Below are 18,648 nucleotides of genomic sequence, written 5' to 3' on the forward strand. Positions count from 1 at the left end.
AAAAAAAAAAAATATATATGCAAACATTCAGCCCTCTTCAAGCTTTCAGTGAAGAAGTGTCAGAACGGACCAGTTGGATTTGGGCTCAATGCAACTCTCAGCCCCAGAATGGAACTGTTAAGAGAAAAATATCCTACCTCATTAGGTTGCATTAGCAAGCTACATTTGGAATCTTATGAAGCTCTACTTAACTCATTCTTTAAAAGGACATTGAAATGATAGAGCAGCAGGCAAAGAGAATCACATACTGATGCAAAGATCTCTATTATTCAAAGGCAAACCTATCCCTGGATTCTTTTGATGGAGAGGTAATTAGAAGGAGCATTCAGTGGGGTGTACAAATTTGATGGAAATATGGGACAGATGGTACAAAGGCTGTTTAAACTAATACAAAGGAGAGGTCTAAAGGACATGAACTCAAATTAAGGAAGGGCTGAACACTAAATTCAGGTGGAGTGTCTTCTCCACCAACGTGCCTTCTTGCTGGTTTACTGATCAGTTCTCTCTCTAAAATGACTTAACAAAATATTTAGGACTAATAATGCAATCTAATTTCTTAGATTCCAATTTCCTATTGTAGTTTAGGATTTACAGGTTCTTGTACAACATTGTTTGAAGGAAAGGAGGCCAGGAACTATATAAATTTCTTACATACAGGGTACTTTAGGTTGCAATGCTGCATTAAAGTCTCCCTAAAAACCAATAAAGCACTATGTGCTAGAAGTTATCTACAAAAGATAGATAATGGAAATCAGGATGCAACCACACAAACATTTGAAGAGGTACATTTGCTGCAATCTCAGTGACATGAGAATCAATTTGGAGAGAGTATTTAGGCAACACTCCCACTTGCAAATTGTAAGCTTGACAATATTTTTAGCACAAGATGAAAAAAACCCACATAATAAAAGCAAGTTCTCCCTTCTGCCCTTCCTCCCTTCTCTCATTTTATATATTTCTCTTTCTACTTTGGTGGAAATCCAGAACATTGATTTTAGGACTATTTTACTGGATTTCCATTTGTTTTGCCTCAGCTCCTACATGAATCCAAACAATAAGGACCTTTAAAGCGTTCATAAATAACCTGCTAGTGCTGCTGGCACCTAGGAGCCAAGTGCAGCAATGTTAAGCAACAACAAATTTCATAGTTCAAAAGGCACAGTTAAAGAAAAAGGTTGCTCAGAAAAATCACTCTCATTTAGCACAAAGATCCTTAAAAATTGCATGAAATCAGTCATGTAACTATAGAAACCAATTTCTTCAGCTCTGTATCACACGTCTCACACCTCAATTGTCTTTATTATCATCTGCTGTCAGATCCTTAATCAGAAATGTGAACAGGCTTGATGATTTATTCAGCAGGGAAAAGAATCTGTAGGTCAAGTGAAAAATTTCACACACACACACACACACACACACACGCTCCCTCCCCTCCCCCCAACCTTAGGTACTTTCATTTCATTCTGTTCCCAGTAGCTCTGGGGGCAACTCCAGTGAGATCCAATATTAAGGCTCAATTAAAATAAGCTCCAATTAGTGGAGCTTTTTTCTCTCAGGCTAGAAGAGTCAGGAAATGGATATTGGGAAATGTAAAAAGTCAGCTACTGAGAGGAGGCTGCAGACATAAATGAACTTATTTGTTGATTTCTACAGTTGCTATGCAGAGGCCTCTGGGAGTAAAAGCTTAACCAGTCTAAGCTATAAACTAAAACCCCTGCAGCGAAACATGAACTGTGTGAAACAAGGGCTCCATTCCAGAACAGAAAACTGCTGGGCCCAGAAAATTAAAAGCCAGAGGCGTTTTCCATTTAAAACTAAATCCCAGTACCGCCTCCCAGCCAAAGAATTATAAGCAGTATCAGATTTACAAAACGAACAATTACCCTGGAAAAATGTAGCCTATTGTACAGTCCCAGATGCTAAATCTCAAAGTTTCTTTTTTTTCCCCCTCTAATCCCACATTATATTCCTACTAAGTGTATGGCTGTAGTTTACAAAGAACCATTTCTAGACAGGCCTAAACTATGAAAATTAAATGGTAAAAAGAGCTCATAATTCATTGACCTCATTTAAAGTACTGCCCTTGCCTGCAGCAGTTCCTGTCCTTCCCCAAGGCCCCTGCAAATGCTATGCAACAGCAAAATAAACCCTGACCTAATTGCCAGGGGAGGGCTGCCAACCTTTCCTCAAAACACAAAGGCAAACATGGTAACTTGAAAGTCCTACCTCTTTAGCTTTCTGCTTTAATCGCAGCTGTTCTGGATCTTCTTTATTGGAACGACTCTATTAAAGGAAGAGAAAAATTTAACAAATTACTAGCATCTAAACACCGCAGCATCCGTTAAATATTTAATAAGTGACAATTTTCTCTTGTGATTGAATGTCTTAGCTCCAGGGGTGAACGCCTCAATCCAGATTGGCTTCTCCCTCCTCCCCCAAGCCTCCCTCCTCTTCATCTGGGCCTGGCTGCCTCTGTTCTAGCCTGGAGGAAGCTTAAACTGAAAATGATGCTAACGCTGTCAGTCAGGTCCAGTCTAGGCATGATGTTGTTCATGTCAGCAGCAGACACTTAAAAGGACAGGAAGTAGAGAAGAAGCAATTGTTCTTGTTTAAGTACAGTGAGATCCTTGTAAATCAAGATTCCATACCCACCCAAGTGATTCTAGAATATGGGCCCCAGACTTTTATCAGTTCTTAAAAAACAAACACACACACTTAATCAAACTGAGCCAAGACCATACAGTCACACTCAGTAGTGCAGCATTTACATGTTTTGTTTATGCTCAGCCAACAATTTTAACCAATAGAGCAGAGGCCAGAAGTGGGTCACATATTGGACTGACTGGATTGCAACACACACAGCTTGCCAAGCATCACACCTCTAGAGCACCAGCAGAAACAGTGGGGACAAACATTTTGACGAGGCACCATGTAGAATATTGACAAAGGCAAGCAAATTGGATCCAGAAACAAAGACAGAAGGTCAGATTAAGAATACAGAATAAATATGGTTTTATGTTTACCAGCAGGACTGAATGCACCAAAACATGGCCTTTAAGTAACAAGCTTTCAACTTTAAGGAATAAAGATTTATTTTTATTTCTGTATCAACAATCATCATACTATGTTTGATGAGCATATTTTGGTTTTGCATTTATTTCTGGAAGATTAGGACTCCTCACTTTTAGCGCCAAAAAAACAAATGGAGACCTAGTGGACTGGACAGTAGATATGCAGGGAGATGGCAACAGAGATTTACCCCATGGCTTGCACGTGAGCTAAACATCCATCTCTAAGAGAAGCAAAAACCCAATAAGAACACCTTTTCTGCATGGCATAGGCCATGCTAACATATACTTACATGTTATAATAGCAAAATCAGAGATTGAGAAGTTTAATATAATGAGACAGGCATCACTGAATGTCTGGTGTTCAAAAGACAGTTATTTTTTTGGGTGGCCAACAATAAGATGTTTCTTACCTTGGCTGCTCGTAAAAGCATTTCTCGTTCCTCTTCATCCTTTCTCTGTTTTTCCATGTGATCCAGTTTCTCAAGAAATCTAAGTTGTGCTCTGGTGTCACTAGATATGATATATTTATTACTCTCCTGCAAAGAAATTATTAGAGGTGGTCAAGTTTTTATACATTGCTAAAAACCTATCCTAGGTCAAATAAAAACTTATTGGAAAGAAGCTGCATTGTACAAAATTCTCTTTTTCAAAGCTGATCATTGTAAGTACTTTCCATACAATTCTGCTTACAAGAGAATCTATTTGCATGTCTCCTCTCCAATTATAGTATCTTCCTTGAGGTCTGTCTATTCATCTACTTAACAGCCATCTGCCATTAGCATCCAGTACCTCCATTTGACTCCCTATTCACTGTCTGACAAACTTAGGTTTTAGATATATGTGATTTGAAACTGCCAGTTTACACCTAAGGGGGAAAAACCACACATACAAAACATTTTCTTACTGAGCAAACTTTTTTTTTAAAAAAAGTCAAAATGTTATACAACTAGGATACATGAGATCCATTTTTACCACCTACTTAAGAAAACCATCATAGAAATAGGAACTATATTTCACGCTGCTGGCAAAATATAATAATTTAAATGTTGCAGCATTGTTTCAGCTAGTCATTCCAGAATGTGAATTAAGCCTTACTGGTATTTCCAAAGGGGATGGAAGAGGGGACTAAATTTTTTCCAGAACCAGCTAAAAGATACTTAGATTGAGAATGAGTGCACATTAGCACTGTTCATTATAGTTTTAGGAATATATTTTCACCTTGGTGGATTAACAGTTCCCATTAATGCGAACGGTAACTAGGGTACATTTGTGCGTGAAAGGGAGTATAGGTAGAGTCTGCAAATACATGGATATCTGCTTTATATCCATATGTATCTTCACAGGCAGATATCTGCAGATCATTTTTGTGGATTGCGGCTAGGATGTGGATACAAATTTCTATCCGCGCAGGGCTCTAAGTAAGGGACCTTAGTGACAGGTTTCAGAGTAGCAGCCGTGTTAGTCACAAGTACTCCTTTTCTTTTTGAGGACCCTTAGTGTACACTAATGGTAAACACCATCATTGCTCCTCTCCTTGAGTTCTTTGAATGGAACATACTTTTATCCTTTCTAGATATAAAAAGGTAAAACCTAATTTAAATATGCAGGGTATGGAAGGCTATTTTCATTATATTTTTGCTCTAATTCTTTAAATTTTATATTTAATATGCCATGTACGATCCAGAAAATATGTAGACAAGACCAAAGTGGACTTTTTCATTTGTTCTAGGTAAGTTACTTGAGTGTCTCCTCTTACTGGTGGTACACTTTTTCCTCTTATCTCAGAGAAACTGAAACCTTGGGACCTATGTCATCCTTTTCTCCTCCCTCACCACTTTAAGTTGCCACTAGCCCAGCCCAGCCCAACCCATTCCCATGTTCTTTTTTTAAAAATACTCCTACTACAGATCTGTTCTTGTCTTTTTGTCCTTTTCTCACATGGTTCCTGGAACATTCACCCCTTCTTTCCGCAGGCTGCCCCTGCCCCTAATGTTATCCCCTGTGGTGTGTTTATGATGTAGTCTTGTTAGGCAAATATTTTGGGATTGGCTTTGTATTTTAATCATCATTGTTGAGCTACAAAATCACTTGGGGCAGGATGAAGCTATACCACCATACCACATTCTTTTGTATATGGTGTCTTTCAAAAGAGTACCCCCAAATACTTTACAGCATACACAATAAGTTTATGGGGCAAGGATAAACTCAAACATGTGAGCAGTAACTGGTTTAAGTTCCATCTTTAGCATTTTAGTTTACACATTCCACAGAAAGAATCCAGTGCCAAACAACAACTTAAAATGGAAAAAGTATAGAACTAGTGGGCACAAAGATATCTTAAAATCTGCATGACTCAACCCTCTACTAATGCAGAATTCTTAACCAATAGTTTTCTCTTCCCCTTATATGCAGCTTGAGCCCCCTTCTAAGAGTTCTTTATATTATGGTATTGCCCCAGGAGCCCAATCAGAGACCAGGCTCCCACTGTGTGAGGCATCCTAGAAACACAAGGTAACAGTTCCTGCCCCCCAAAGAGCTTGCAATCAAAGTCAGAAATCCTAAGGTACACCCTTGAATCCCTTTCTCCTCTGCCCTATTCAGTTTTGCTATGGTTCTAGGTCTTGTACCATTCCCCACAGGACGTGCACTATCCTGAAAGTAAGTATTGGTATATTAGTAGAATTTGTTTTGAAGTAGCAACCTAGAATCCACCATGTTGCAGTATTGCTTTGAATGGCAGGTAAAGAGGCTGTGTGAAGTTAAAATACTTAAGACCTTTTACCAGTCTGGAATGTCAGACATGCAATCTGAAGTTCCCAAATGCAAGATTTAAAGCGTTAGTGGTGCAGGGAATAGAGATTTCTTACACCACTTCAATAGGTAACAGCATCATCCTCAACTTTCACAGAGGAAACAGGACTCCAAAATTAGGTCTTTGAAGTAAGGCAGGAACTATTTTTTCAATTGTTTAGTTTTAAATTTCAGTTAAATATGGAATATGTAAAAACTGAACATGTTAACTCAACAGATCTGCTCCCTGTGAACATTTGGCATCATATACACTTGTTTTACAGTGATAAAACTATATATTTTACTCCTGTTCATACTGCAGAACCAATACCGCTACGTGAGAGCAAGATTCTGTTCACAGTCATGGGCTAACATAATTGTTAAATTTCCAATACAGGATTAAACTGTGCCCTGAGCTACACCTGTGCAATTCCAGCAAAGACACTGAGATGCACAGGTGTAACTGAGGGTACAATCTGGTCTGCATAATCTATTATTGCATATCATAAGACAGAAAGCTGGATTCATATGTCAGGTTGAGTTTGCATGGCTGGCAGTTCAAAAAAATGTCCTTTTGTTTTAAAACTGAGCATGTTTGCCCTGGAAGTAATTGAAAGGCAAACACAGAATCCCCCCAAGTGACACTCCAAGAATGTTTTCAGACTAGAACTGCACTTTAGAATTTAAGCTTACATACATGGGATTTTTACAGTTCATCCCCCAACTGAAACCATCAATTCCCTTCCCACTTTTTTTTTTTGGCAATGCATGAAGTCTTAAAAGGGCATTGGTGCACATTAGTCTAATATGTTGGCTAAAGTGTATATAACTCTGTAAATATTTTACCTTAATTTTACATGTATCCGTATACATAAAGTTATTTCCACATACTCTAATGAAGTGTCTCTGCAGCAGCTAGATTATAGAGGATTATGAGGCATGTCTTCAGTGGGAAAATACCTGGCAGCAAGTTCAAAAGCAAGTATGACTTCCTGTTTTCTTACTCAATTACCGTGCTGTTATGAATGAATGGGAACTCTGACTAAAGCAGGTGTGGTTTAGTATGCCAACTCCTACCAAGAATTCCCCCCAAATCGGGGGAACAAAGAAAAAATAGAGACCTCTTGAGGAGTAGATAGTTCTTTCTAGCTCAGTCCAAAAACACACCAAAAAAAAGGGATCACTAAGTGGAGGGAGCATTGAACTGCACATAATAAGGGCCACCCCTGTCATTTAGGCAGAGCAGGCTGCAGAATGTTCTAATGGTTATTAGTTAAAGCCCCCTTTGAAAATGGCCACCATCTCTCCTTGTTCTCAACAGGACTAAAGCTACTGTTGCTCAGGAAAGATGGTGGCCCCATATGCCATCAAACAGCAGGGACACTCAGTCTGGTTGAGATGCTGGCCACTTTGAAAGAGCACCTCTCCATGGAATTCCCTGTAGTACACCACTGCATCCTTCTGCCTCTGCAGAGAGGCAGAGGGAAAACTGATCACTAATCCTAAACAAATACTCAAATGTAGAACATGAACAAAATTTCAGTGAGTTTTAACTGTATGGGAAGTTTGAAGAGCGTGTTCAATTACTGAGATTATTGGGCACAAAAAAGGCTGATAGTAGGTACTAAATAGCTTAAAGGACCTACTTAGTTTTAACTCCCGAACAGATTAGGAAACTTGCTGAGTACATAATGAAATTTTCTGAGAAGTTACAAGTCAGCACAGTAGTTTGGGGGAGGATACATAGAAAAAGGGTTGAACCCTTGGTTTATGCAGAAACATTCAACTTTACGGAGTTGCTAGATATGCCTCCACAATGCAGCCTAACATCTCATTTGCTTTGACTGGTGTTCCACAGTGATCCATCCATAATGACACCTAGAAGTCTCTCCCTTACACAAAGCCCATCAACATGTAGGAAAAATTTGAACCACTCTTATGTTTCAATGCAGAAAAGCACAAGAATATTTTGTCACTGTGTTGAAGAATATTTTGTCACTGTGTTGTCTAATTGCTTAAGACCATTGGGACTCTTGAAATACCTTACAATCCTTTAGCTTTGGCCAACCCGAAATCGTGTCATCTGCCTCACTATTCACAACTTCTTCCATCTCATTCAATACACTGAAAACTTTTCTTTGAAGACATAGCTTAGATACTTTACTATTAACCTCTTTCCATGTAGAAACTGACCATTTATTCCTTCTCTTGTATACCTTGACTACATGAATACCTACAACAAGAAGCTTTTGTGGCAACTATCAAAGGCTTTTTGAAATGCAGTCATATCTACTGCTCTCCTTGAGCTATTTTGTTGACTCCCTCAAAGAACTAATAACGATGGACAGGCAGGTCTACTTTTTCAGAACTTAAAGTCCATTCCAATTTCTATCAGGATGCAGAATTTGGATGGAGAGGGCCAGGAACATGCCCATACCAAAATTAAACACACACTTTGCCTAGCAATAGGCTTATTTGGGGACACAAACTCCTCTCATACAGAGTTCTTTTATTGTTTCATTCTTGTGGTCTTCCTATTGCTACAATCCATTATAAAACTGCATCATCAAATAACATCAACACCCAAGAAGATAGCTGCCAAGATTGACTCACTCCTCCTCCTTTATTGATCTGCATTAACTACCAGTTATAACAGCTGAAACAACTTCGTAACTTCATAGCGTAACTAGACTTATCTATGATTCACATGTGTTGTAATGACTACGCACAACAGAGCTAAAGTTAAAGAGGTTACGGAAGCTTCAACATCAGTTTCCTTACTTTTGAGAATATGAGAACAATAGAGCACATTTTAAGTCAGTTACTTTAATAAAAGATGCATTGAAAAAGTTGCATTAGTGACTAGCTGACAAGATGCAGAATTTCATAGTGGACTCAAATGCAGATTTTACTGTATAGACTGTTTCTTTAGAAGGACTAGAACAAAAACACTATGCATGTTGCTCTTTGTAGTATTTACTTCTCTATCCAGCAAGGGGAAGAATTACTTGCTTTTGGCCTGACTCAACTCCCAAGAGGATTTTCCCCCCATTTTCACCACTCCTATTGTACAGTATGGGTGGAAGTTATTTTACTTAAAGTGTAATCCTTGAAGAGTTACCTGGTGTATCTCATATCCTGCTGTAGATACACAGATTTGAAATCTAGCTCTTTTGCACATGCAAGCCTGAATTTGTGAATGCTCACCTGGCTGGTGGAACACATGCAAAATAGGAATGAATTCCCATGTTGCAAATTAATACCTAGCCCTAGATATCCGGCCCTAGGGGAGAAGAAGGGAAGGAGAATTACACTGGGGCCACATAAACCTACACTGTTCTTTACTTTTTATGTTTGTGATGTAAATTTATCACACTTAAAAAAAACGTATATTCCTAGTTACATTATGAAAAGCCCCAATTTTTTTTTTTTTTTTTTATAGACACACGTTACAGAGGAAGTTCATACAAGAAAAACACTACCTATGCAAAAACAGGTGTCTAAAAGTCTTATTTTTCAGGGCCTGCATTTTTGCTTAAGACTATACACATGATTGTGAATTGCTACAGCCGTTTTGAGGAAATGGGACATCTGATGAAATATTATAATCTTTCTATTTTAGGGCTTGGCTACACTTACATTTTAAAGCGCTCTAACTTGCTAGCTCAGGGGTGAGAAAGGCATCCCCTTCAGCGCAGCTGTGCTCTCAGCACTCAGAGCTAATCCCCCTGGGGAGGTGGATTACCAGGAGCGCTGGGAAAGCTCTCTCCCAGCGCTCACGCGCGACCACACTCACGCTTCAAAGTGCTGCTGCAAGAGCGCTCCTGCGAAAGCGCTTTGAAGTTTCCAGTGTAGCCATGCCCTTAGCTTCTGGCAGCGATTTGACAAATCTATTGGTTCCCATTCCATTATGACAAAGGCAGTCAGAAGTCTATGTGCCACATTAAGACCGTTGTTCAGAAATTGCCCTTTGCTGTCTTTTGTCTTTACAGGATGCTAAAGGCATAGCTTTCCAATGTTTCTGCAAGCTTTCAGCATCTGCTTCACTTCATTTGTGCAAGAAAGGCTTCTAATTTCCAAGTCTTTGGTTGGGATACAGAGATGTCAAACTTTGCTGACTTCCAGAGGCTCTTCTCATTGGGAGTTGGTACACTATTTTCAGATCGGATTTCGTTCCATGTCATCTTTCTGGGTTGGAGCTGCACGTCCCAGTTGCTTCAGACACTATTACGCAGACACTGCCAGGTACTGCATTTCCCATTCTCTGATATTGCCTCTTCCATGTTTAATTTTTAAATACATTTTATAGATTAGTAAAAAGCTCCTTGTGACAGTGTGAGCTCTTGTGAGCACCTGCTGTCAGATGGGAGCAATCCTGCACTCTTTCCTTTCTTTGCTGACAGCATCCCCTGTTGGCTGTGGCCCTCAGGCAGGTTTTCAGTGGCTCAGCCCTCTAGCTAAGTCACTCAGGTAATAGTTGGATGGATGGATGAATCCATTCTGGGGTAAGAGGTCTAACAGGGGCTGTCCCTGTGCCCTTATTAATGTCTTTAGTCCTGCCTCTGGGCCCAGTTCTCAGTCCCTTCTGGGCTAGCTTTAGTCTGTGTCTGCTCTGGTATAGAGCAGTGCCCCCAGGTCACAGGGAGTGCCCTGGTACACAGCAGTCTCCCTGGAGACTCTTTGCCTTTATCAGTTCTTATTGCCCCAGCTCTGAAGCCCCATCACTCCTTCAAGTTCAGTCCCCTTCGGGGTACCAAAGTCCAACAAATGGTTGGCTCTCTGCAGGGTCTTCAGCCCTGTCCCTGAGCCTGGGCTCAAGCTTCTAAACTAAACTTGTCTCCTTCTCATGGCTTTGGGGAGCATGGTGGGAGGGGGACGGACTCATCCACTACTCTGGATCCCAAACCAGGACCTGTATAAATAGCAGCCATGTGCTGTTTCCTTTAATAGCTGCGACTGCTGCTGCATTCCCTGGGTCTGTAACCACGTAGCCCCTTCCTCTTTACCCTTACCTCAGGGCTGAAGTTCTCAACCCTTCTGCTTCCTCACTGAATGCCAATGCCACCAACCACCAGCCAGGAGCACCCCTCCTTACTCCTCTGGTACCAGCCAAGAACTGATTAGCTCAAACCCCGCAGTTCCTTTCAGCTGAGCTTGCTGTGCTCTGATTGGGTGCTTCCCTGCAGCCTTTCTAGCCAAGCCTAGAGGACACACCTTTACTGCTCCTTTCCTGGGGCAGGGTATAGCGCCTCAAAGGAAGGGGTCTAAAAGGCCTGGTATACCCTGTCACAGTCCTGTTAGTTAATAACTAGCGAAACTTTCTTCCCACATGCAGCTTCATTCGTAAACCATTCTATCAATTTGGCAACCACATAAATGGCAGGATCCTAGCACTGCAAGGGTGTTTTCAGTGGTTTTAATCTAAAATGTGTACTGGAGGATCCATGTTTGTGGTCTTTCAATTACTTCCTTATGAAGTAAGTCCAATTTACAAGCAACTGCCAGCCCTTCAAACAAGCAGAGATCAGAAAGCCAAGCTCCGTTCTTTCAAGCTCACGCATCACAACCAGTAATGAAAGTTCTTCTGGCCAATCCAACCCTGCTTGACGGCTTTGCAAGCGTTAGCGCCACTGAAGTCAATGCAGACCAAGTAGCCATGTGAAAAGCATTTCGTTTTTGGAAACAGTACAATGGTCAAGTGCCATGAGAAAGGCACTGGCATTAAAATTACCATTTCCATGAAACGTTTGAACCAGGGTTTTTTTGTTTAACCATATTTTAACTTTTAGTGCACATAGCAAAGATGTCAAACGGGAAACATCAGGATTAACTGTAAGCCACCATTAACAGTAGCAAACCTGGAAAATAGTCTTGGGCCAGATTAAAAATTTACATACAGCATGTGCGTGTTTATACAGAGAGAAAGTTTACCTTTAAGGCTGCAGAAGAGAACAAACTTTAATGCAAATAATTATTGCTTAATAATTCCTTTTACCTTATAGGTTGTCATTCGATGCTGAGCAATTACAGTCAGCTTTTCTAGGAGCCCTCGTAATCTCTCCTGTGTAGCATGGGAGATCAAGTTCACAACATCAGAGTTAGGTTCCATAATGTCATGCCTTTTACCTGTGGAAGCAGAGAAAATCCATTACGTGTTTTCGGAGTAGCTGATAATTGAAATAATTAGCACAGCAGGTATTCTGTTCCCCCTGGAAGTCATACCCATTACGAATAAAGGTTTGGAGATTATGATTTTCCTGGTAAAGTCACAACTTCAAAGATCTTAGACATTACATTAATAAAACTTAGCCTGGAGCTTCAGAAAATATAGACATTGTTTCACTTAGCCTCTAGAATCATTCTCCTTGCAAGGTCATTTATAGGACAAAGTTAATAAGAACACAAATCAAGCCGTATGTTCGGGGGGGGAGAAAGGGTAGCTGTAGAAATTAGTGCCATATTCTGTTAATTTCAGTAATTAAAAAAATAGAGGATTGCATTTTGCCCTGTTAGACACTGCTTGTTAACAACTCATGACATTTATTTCAATGATTTTTTTTGCAATGTACTCCAGGCATAAGAGCCTCCTCTCATCTACCTCTGACCAAACAGTATATACCAAATTAACCTAGGACTCCCTAGGTAGTAACTTGAGAAATATATATATATCTCGTCCAATTGGGGTCATAATGCCATCGCCTCTGACCTGTTCTCTCAAACTGCCACTCCTCTCCCGGTTCCCTTATGAGCCCTACTGCCTCTCTCCATATTTCAACAGCCGCTATCAAAAAGGGAGACAGCTTTGAGCAAAGCTGCTTGGGCTGTACACCCGAGGCTAAGTGTCACCTCTGCAACCTTCTCACAGTTGCAGATAGCCAAAGAGAAGTATTCCTGTGGTTGACACAATCAACATGTCAATTCATCTACAGGTAGGTACCTGGACAACCCAACTTCTTTTTAAATAGACAGCACAGTTTAGCTACTGATAACCAATGCTGGTATCAGTGTCAAGACAAAGTTTTAATTTTCTTGCCCTCTCCCTGCACAGACTAGTATTCATTTAAAATGTAATATGGTATTACTCACTAAAAAGTGAAGTGCTAAGAATGTAGCATATACTCTGAAATAATCACCTGTTTTGCATGCCTTTATTTATTGTCATTTAATGGTAGCACCCAGATAATATAGGTCCTTATTGTTTATGTACTCACAAAGGGCCTATGATGATGTTATATGTAAGATCAAACTGCATGAACATTTTTGATCATAAGTTAGTAAGTACTAGGAGCCCAGTTTTAGACAGTAGCTTATTTTGGGACAACATTATTTTAGTTCAGACAGCTTTCAAAAGCTAGCCCACTGAAGGAGGAGGTGAAAAATATATACTGAAATACTTGAAATTACAAGCCACTTGAAACAATTATTCTTTAGCTTTCTATTTACTTTTTAAACTAGTCCAATTACCAGTGCTTGCTATATTTCCCTTGCCCTCCCAACCTAAATTGTGTAATACGAACTAGAAGATACACTCCATAAAGTAAAGCTATCATGTTAAAATTACATGGTTAAACACTCAAGTCAGGAAATACCAAAGTTTTACACCTTCAGCCTTAACTGTGCCCCTTTGTTTACATCTTGCATAATAAAACTGACTTTTAACACATTAACGTACTATGTTTCAAATAAGAAAAAAGTTTCCTTCCAGTTTTACTGCCCCATTATGACAATATCTCATTATTGACTCATAGGAGCATTGCTTCCAAGATACTTATTAAATTGTCACTACCTATGTATTACATATTTTCTTTTTAATTAGCAGCATTGCTTTCCTTACATACATTTCAGGGATGAGACAAGTTAAAAACTAGACTTTATAGTTAACAGCTAGATTTTCTATTTTCTTTTGTAAACAGAATTTCCACACTAAGTATACTTTACACAGAACACTTGCACGAATTCTGGCTAACCATATCACATAGTATCAGAAGAAGGTATTACACAGATGACTAAGGGTACAGAAATGTTGTCTGATTACATTGAGAAATAGTATAACCATGTAATTGGATTTCTGTAACACATGAGAGTTATGGACACACATAAAATGTTATTGCCTGACAGTGTTTACTGTAAAACCTTAAAAAGAAAAGGAGTACTTGTGGCACCTTAGAGACTAACCAATTTATTTGAGCATGAGCTTTCGTGAGCTACAGCTCACTTCATCAGATGTTTACCGTGGAAACTGCAGCAGACTTTATATACACACAGAAATCATGAAACAATACCTCCTCCCACCCCACTGTCCTGCTGGTAATAGCTTATCTAAAGTGATCAACAGGTGGGCCATTTCCAGCACAAATCCAGGTTTTCTCACCCTCCACCCCCCCACACAAATTCACTCTCCTGCTGGTGCTAGCCCATCCAAAGTGACAACTCTTTACATAATCAAGTCGGGCTATTTCCTGCATAGATCAAGGTTTTCTCACATCCCCCCCACCCCCATACACACACAAACTCACTCTCCTGCTGGTAATAGCTCATCTAAACTGACCATTCTCCAGGTTTAAATCCAAGTTAAACCAAGTTTCTGGTTTAACTTGGATTTAAACCTGGAGAATGGTCAGTTTAGATGAGCTATTACCAGCAGGAGAGTGAGTTTGTGTGTGTGTATGGGGGTGGGGGGGATGTGAGAAAACCTTGATCTATGCAGGAAATAGCCCGACTTGATTATGTAAAGAGTTGTCACTTTGGATGGGCTAGCACCAGCAGGAGAGTGAATTTGTGTGGGGGGGTGGAGGGTGAGAAAACCTGGATTTGTGCTGGAAATGGCCCACCTGTTGATCACTTTAGATAAGCTATTACCAGCAGGACAGTGGGGTGGGAGGAGGTATTGTTTCATGATTTCTGTGTGTATATAAAGTCTGCTGCAGTTTCCACGGTAAACATCTGATGAAGTGAGCTGTAGCTCACGAAAGCTCATGCTCAAATAAATTGGTTAGTCTCTAAGGTGCCACAAGTACTCCTTTTCTTTTTGCGAATACAGACTAACACGGCTGTTCCTCTGAAACCTGTAAAACCTTAGTGTTCGATTAAGGCAACCCAAGCAGGTAGAGACTAAGCAGCGAAAAAGGAACAAGGAAACCACTTTTTTAAATAAAAAAATCTATCTTATCAATTTATAAGAGCATCCAATAGTGATGATCATGATTAGGACCTCATTCTGCTAGGTGCTGTACACATGTGTGTTTGCTGTAGAGAGCAGAGAGCGATCTAACACTTAGGCTACGTCTACACTACCTATGCTACGCAACTCCAGCTACGTGAATAACGTAGCTGGAGTTGACGTACCTTAGGTCGAGTTACTGTGGGGTCTACACCACGGGGGGGTAGAGGGGTGGTGTCGACAGGAGAAACTCTCCCGTCGACTTACCTTACTCTTCTCATCAGGGTAGAAGTATAGGGGTCAACTGGAGAGCAATCCACTGTCAATTTGGAGGGTCTTCACTAGACCCACTAAACTGACCGCCTGAGGTTGGGGGAGAGATACAATCAAGTTTTTAAATATGTGCATTCTTGGTATATGCTCCCAATATTATTCATAAATACATAAATAAAAATACATAGTTTTGCCCCATCTGCCCTCAGCCCAGCTCTTTAAAATGTGAGCTGAGTTCTTGCAGGCATTGAAACAAAAATGGTCTGAAAAATAGGTCTCAAGGGAAAGCAGTAGTTTTGAGCATCAACGCATGCCAACAAGATTGCTACTCCTGAAACAGCTTTCAAGATTATCAGGAGCCCTGAAGACACTGAAAAAGGAATATGTTGGAATGTCACCTTCTTACTAAACAGATTGTTTCCTGTGTATAGGCTGGCCTGGGTTTACTTCTGATCATATGAGCAGAATCTGTAACACTTGTGTAAGAAGTGCATATTTAATAGTGAGATTTCAGAGCTTGAGAGCTGCCACTGGGTTGGGGGAAGGAAGGCAATTATTCTACTATTATTATACTTCCCTATGTTATGGGTTGCATCGGTAGAAAGCTGACTAACCAACACCCTGTTCCAATACGCCTGTGGGTAATTGATACTGTGCAGTACCTATTACAGGTCACAAACATAATTAAAAAGGTTCACAGCTTCTGTTCATGTCTTTGTTGCTGTTGGAGCATCTTTTCTTTGGGTTATCTTACAAAGTTTTATTTTTAAGACACTCAAAAATGTTTAGGACTGATTTCCTGATTGGAAGTTCAAATAAAGAAGTATAGCTGTCTTGTTTTCCAGACTAAATAGAGATTTATGAACTCAGTAAGAGATTACAGTACATTCTAATTTCATTTTTTAAAAGAGTGAAAATTGTTCGATGCAATCATTGAGTCCAGAATATCATTTACGGATGCTTTGATCTCACCTATGTCTAAGATCTTCTTTTGCAAAGCCTCTGAAGAGAGAAATGGTTCATCTGCACAAGATCGGATCAGTGTACCGACCACTTCAGAATTTGTTGCCAATATGCATGCATTCTCTTCACTCAGGTTGACCCCAGCCATAGAAGTCACATCATTGATGTCATCTTCGTCTCTACCAAAAAGAAAGCCAATTGTTATTCTGTTCTTTCCATCACATCCTGAAAGAGACTTTTGTATTGCTGACCAGTTTTATACACAAGTGTAAACTACCTGTATATAATCATCCCTATTCATCAGTGGGCAAACAGTCTACTACAGCAGAACCTAAGAGTTATGAACACCTTTGGAATGGAGGTTGTTTGTAACTCTGAAATGTTTGTAACTCTGGACAAAACACTGATTGTTCTTTCAAAAGTTTGCAACTGAACATTGACTTAATACAGCTTTGAAACTTTACTTTGCAGAAGAAAAATGCTGCTTTTAACTATCAAAATTTAAATGAAACAAGCACAGAAACAAAAAGAAAAGGAGTACTTGTGGCACCTTAGAGACTAACAAATTTGAGCATAAGCTTTCATGAGCTACAGCTCACTTCGTCGGATTCACGAAAGGTTATGCTCAAATAAATTTGTTAGTCTCTAAGGTGCCACAAGTACTCCTTTTCTTTTTGCAGATACAGACTAACACGGCTGCTACTCTGAGCACAGAAACAGTTTCCTTACCTTGCCAAAAATTTTTTTTAAACTTCCCCTTTTTTTAAATTTACATTTAACACGGTACTGGATTGTATTTGCTTTTTTTGTCTCTGCTGCTGCCTGATTGCATACTTTGGATTCCAAATGAGGTCTGTAGCTGACTGGTCAGTTCATAAATCTGAAGTTCTACTGTATCTTCAGTATTCAGGGCAGTTTCTGTCCCTTTTCATTTGTCTACTTTTCCAGCTAGGCAGTTTCTATATAGTATGTTGAGGGAAAAGGAAGCTAACAGATACTCAAACCCATTTAATTTATTCTTAAGTGGCTGACAGACTTGTACTCCAATTCAATGTACTAAGACAAGGGCTAAAGCCCACGATTATCAGAACAGTTAGTGACCAGTAATGATTTAAAACTAGTCACCACTGATGTTTCCTGCCTCTACTCCCCAGTAGCTGTTGAGCAATTTCAAGAGTGTATTCATAATGTATTAGCAGAATAGAATTCTTAATCTTTCAGGAAGTGTGCAAATTAGGCCTTCAATGCCTGGTAATTGAGTGCTAATTGATCTTCACAAGTACACTCCAATTCCCCTCTTCCTAATGACCACAGAATCTTTGGCTGCTGTGATCCCACTGTGGTATAATTACATCTACTACCATGGATCAGCCTGTAAAGGGGGATATGTAGTCAGTGTACCTATTAATACAACGTATACACTAAGCCACCAGAGGACTTAACAGAAGTTCATGCTGAAATTTGATGCTTAGATCCTTCAAGGATGAGTTCTAAGGAAAAACGTGCATCTCCAGTATCATTTCATACTACTTAGTCCAAATGACTCTCTCACCTAACTTGTAGTTTAGTGCTCAAGTAAGGAACTGACAGAATATGTGGCTAAATTATAACATGCTTTTCCTCATGTAGTGTAGCTCTACTAATGTATTGATTTCAACCTGCAAAAATCCATTTCTCTAAATAGCCCTAACAATTACTAGTTTCTATGATACATTCAATTAATTTATTTCAAGTAGGGCACTATGTAATGAACTCCAGTTGAAAGTTAAAGGCACTCACACAATATTGCTAACAGAAGTTAGATTCTGGCTATCACCCTGAAGAATTTTCAAGTTATTCCATGTAGTGGTTATACTGAAAGACTTGCATGACAACATCTATATATAAAACAACAATACTTTTCCACAGTAATTTCTCTTAACACTTTTATACTAGGTATTGTGTTGAATCCCTGCGAAAAAGCCCTTTTACCAGTCAGCAGTACATGGCTAAAGATATCAGTCTACAAGTTCATGGGGGCAGAGGAATGAACATACACCTTGTTCTCTGCTTATCTCTACTTGAAGCTGAGATTCTCACAACATTTGTTAAATGGGAATGAAAGTCATGTAACATAGATGTACTTCACTATGTGAATATGAATATATAGTATCAGATGAAAAGTGAGTCTCTGGCACCCTCTGGTGTTTGACTGTTTTATTCAGTCTTTTATTTACTCCATTTTACTGAAGGGAGAAGAGAAGGCTAGAAAGGAACACTTAAATCTATCCTATATTATATTGACCCTGGGCTACTAATCGGAATAAACGTATGGCCTTTAAATTCTATCAAGGTGAGACTGATAAGCTTGGTATAGAGAAGGAAGCAACCTGAAGAGTGAGAAAGAATTCT

General features: G+C 39.6%; 1 protein-coding gene across 1 annotated transcript in view; it reads right to left on the reverse strand.

Annotated features, from left to right (window-relative positions):
• Window positions 1–18,648, reverse strand: part of TAF4B (TATA-box binding protein associated factor 4b) — a 124,927-nt gene that overhangs the window by 54,736 nt on the left and 51,543 nt on the right. Inside the window, exons 10-13 of the mRNA XM_073331341.2 lie at window positions 16,267–16,436; window positions 11,857–11,987; window positions 3,482–3,607; window positions 2,227–2,283 (exon numbers count right to left, since the gene is read on the reverse strand). Coding sequence (XP_073187442.1) covers window positions 2,227–2,283; window positions 3,482–3,607; window positions 11,857–11,987; window positions 16,267–16,436 — 484 coding nt within the window. The remainder of the gene's footprint in view (window positions 1–2,226; window positions 2,284–3,481; window positions 3,608–11,856; window positions 11,988–16,266; window positions 16,437–18,648) is intronic.

This window comes from Lepidochelys kempii, chromosome 2 (assembly GCF_965140285.1).
Source record: "Lepidochelys kempii isolate rLepKem1 chromosome 2, rLepKem1.hap1, whole genome shotgun sequence".
Classification (NCBI taxonomy): Eukaryota; Metazoa; Chordata; order Testudines; family Cheloniidae; genus Lepidochelys; species Lepidochelys kempii.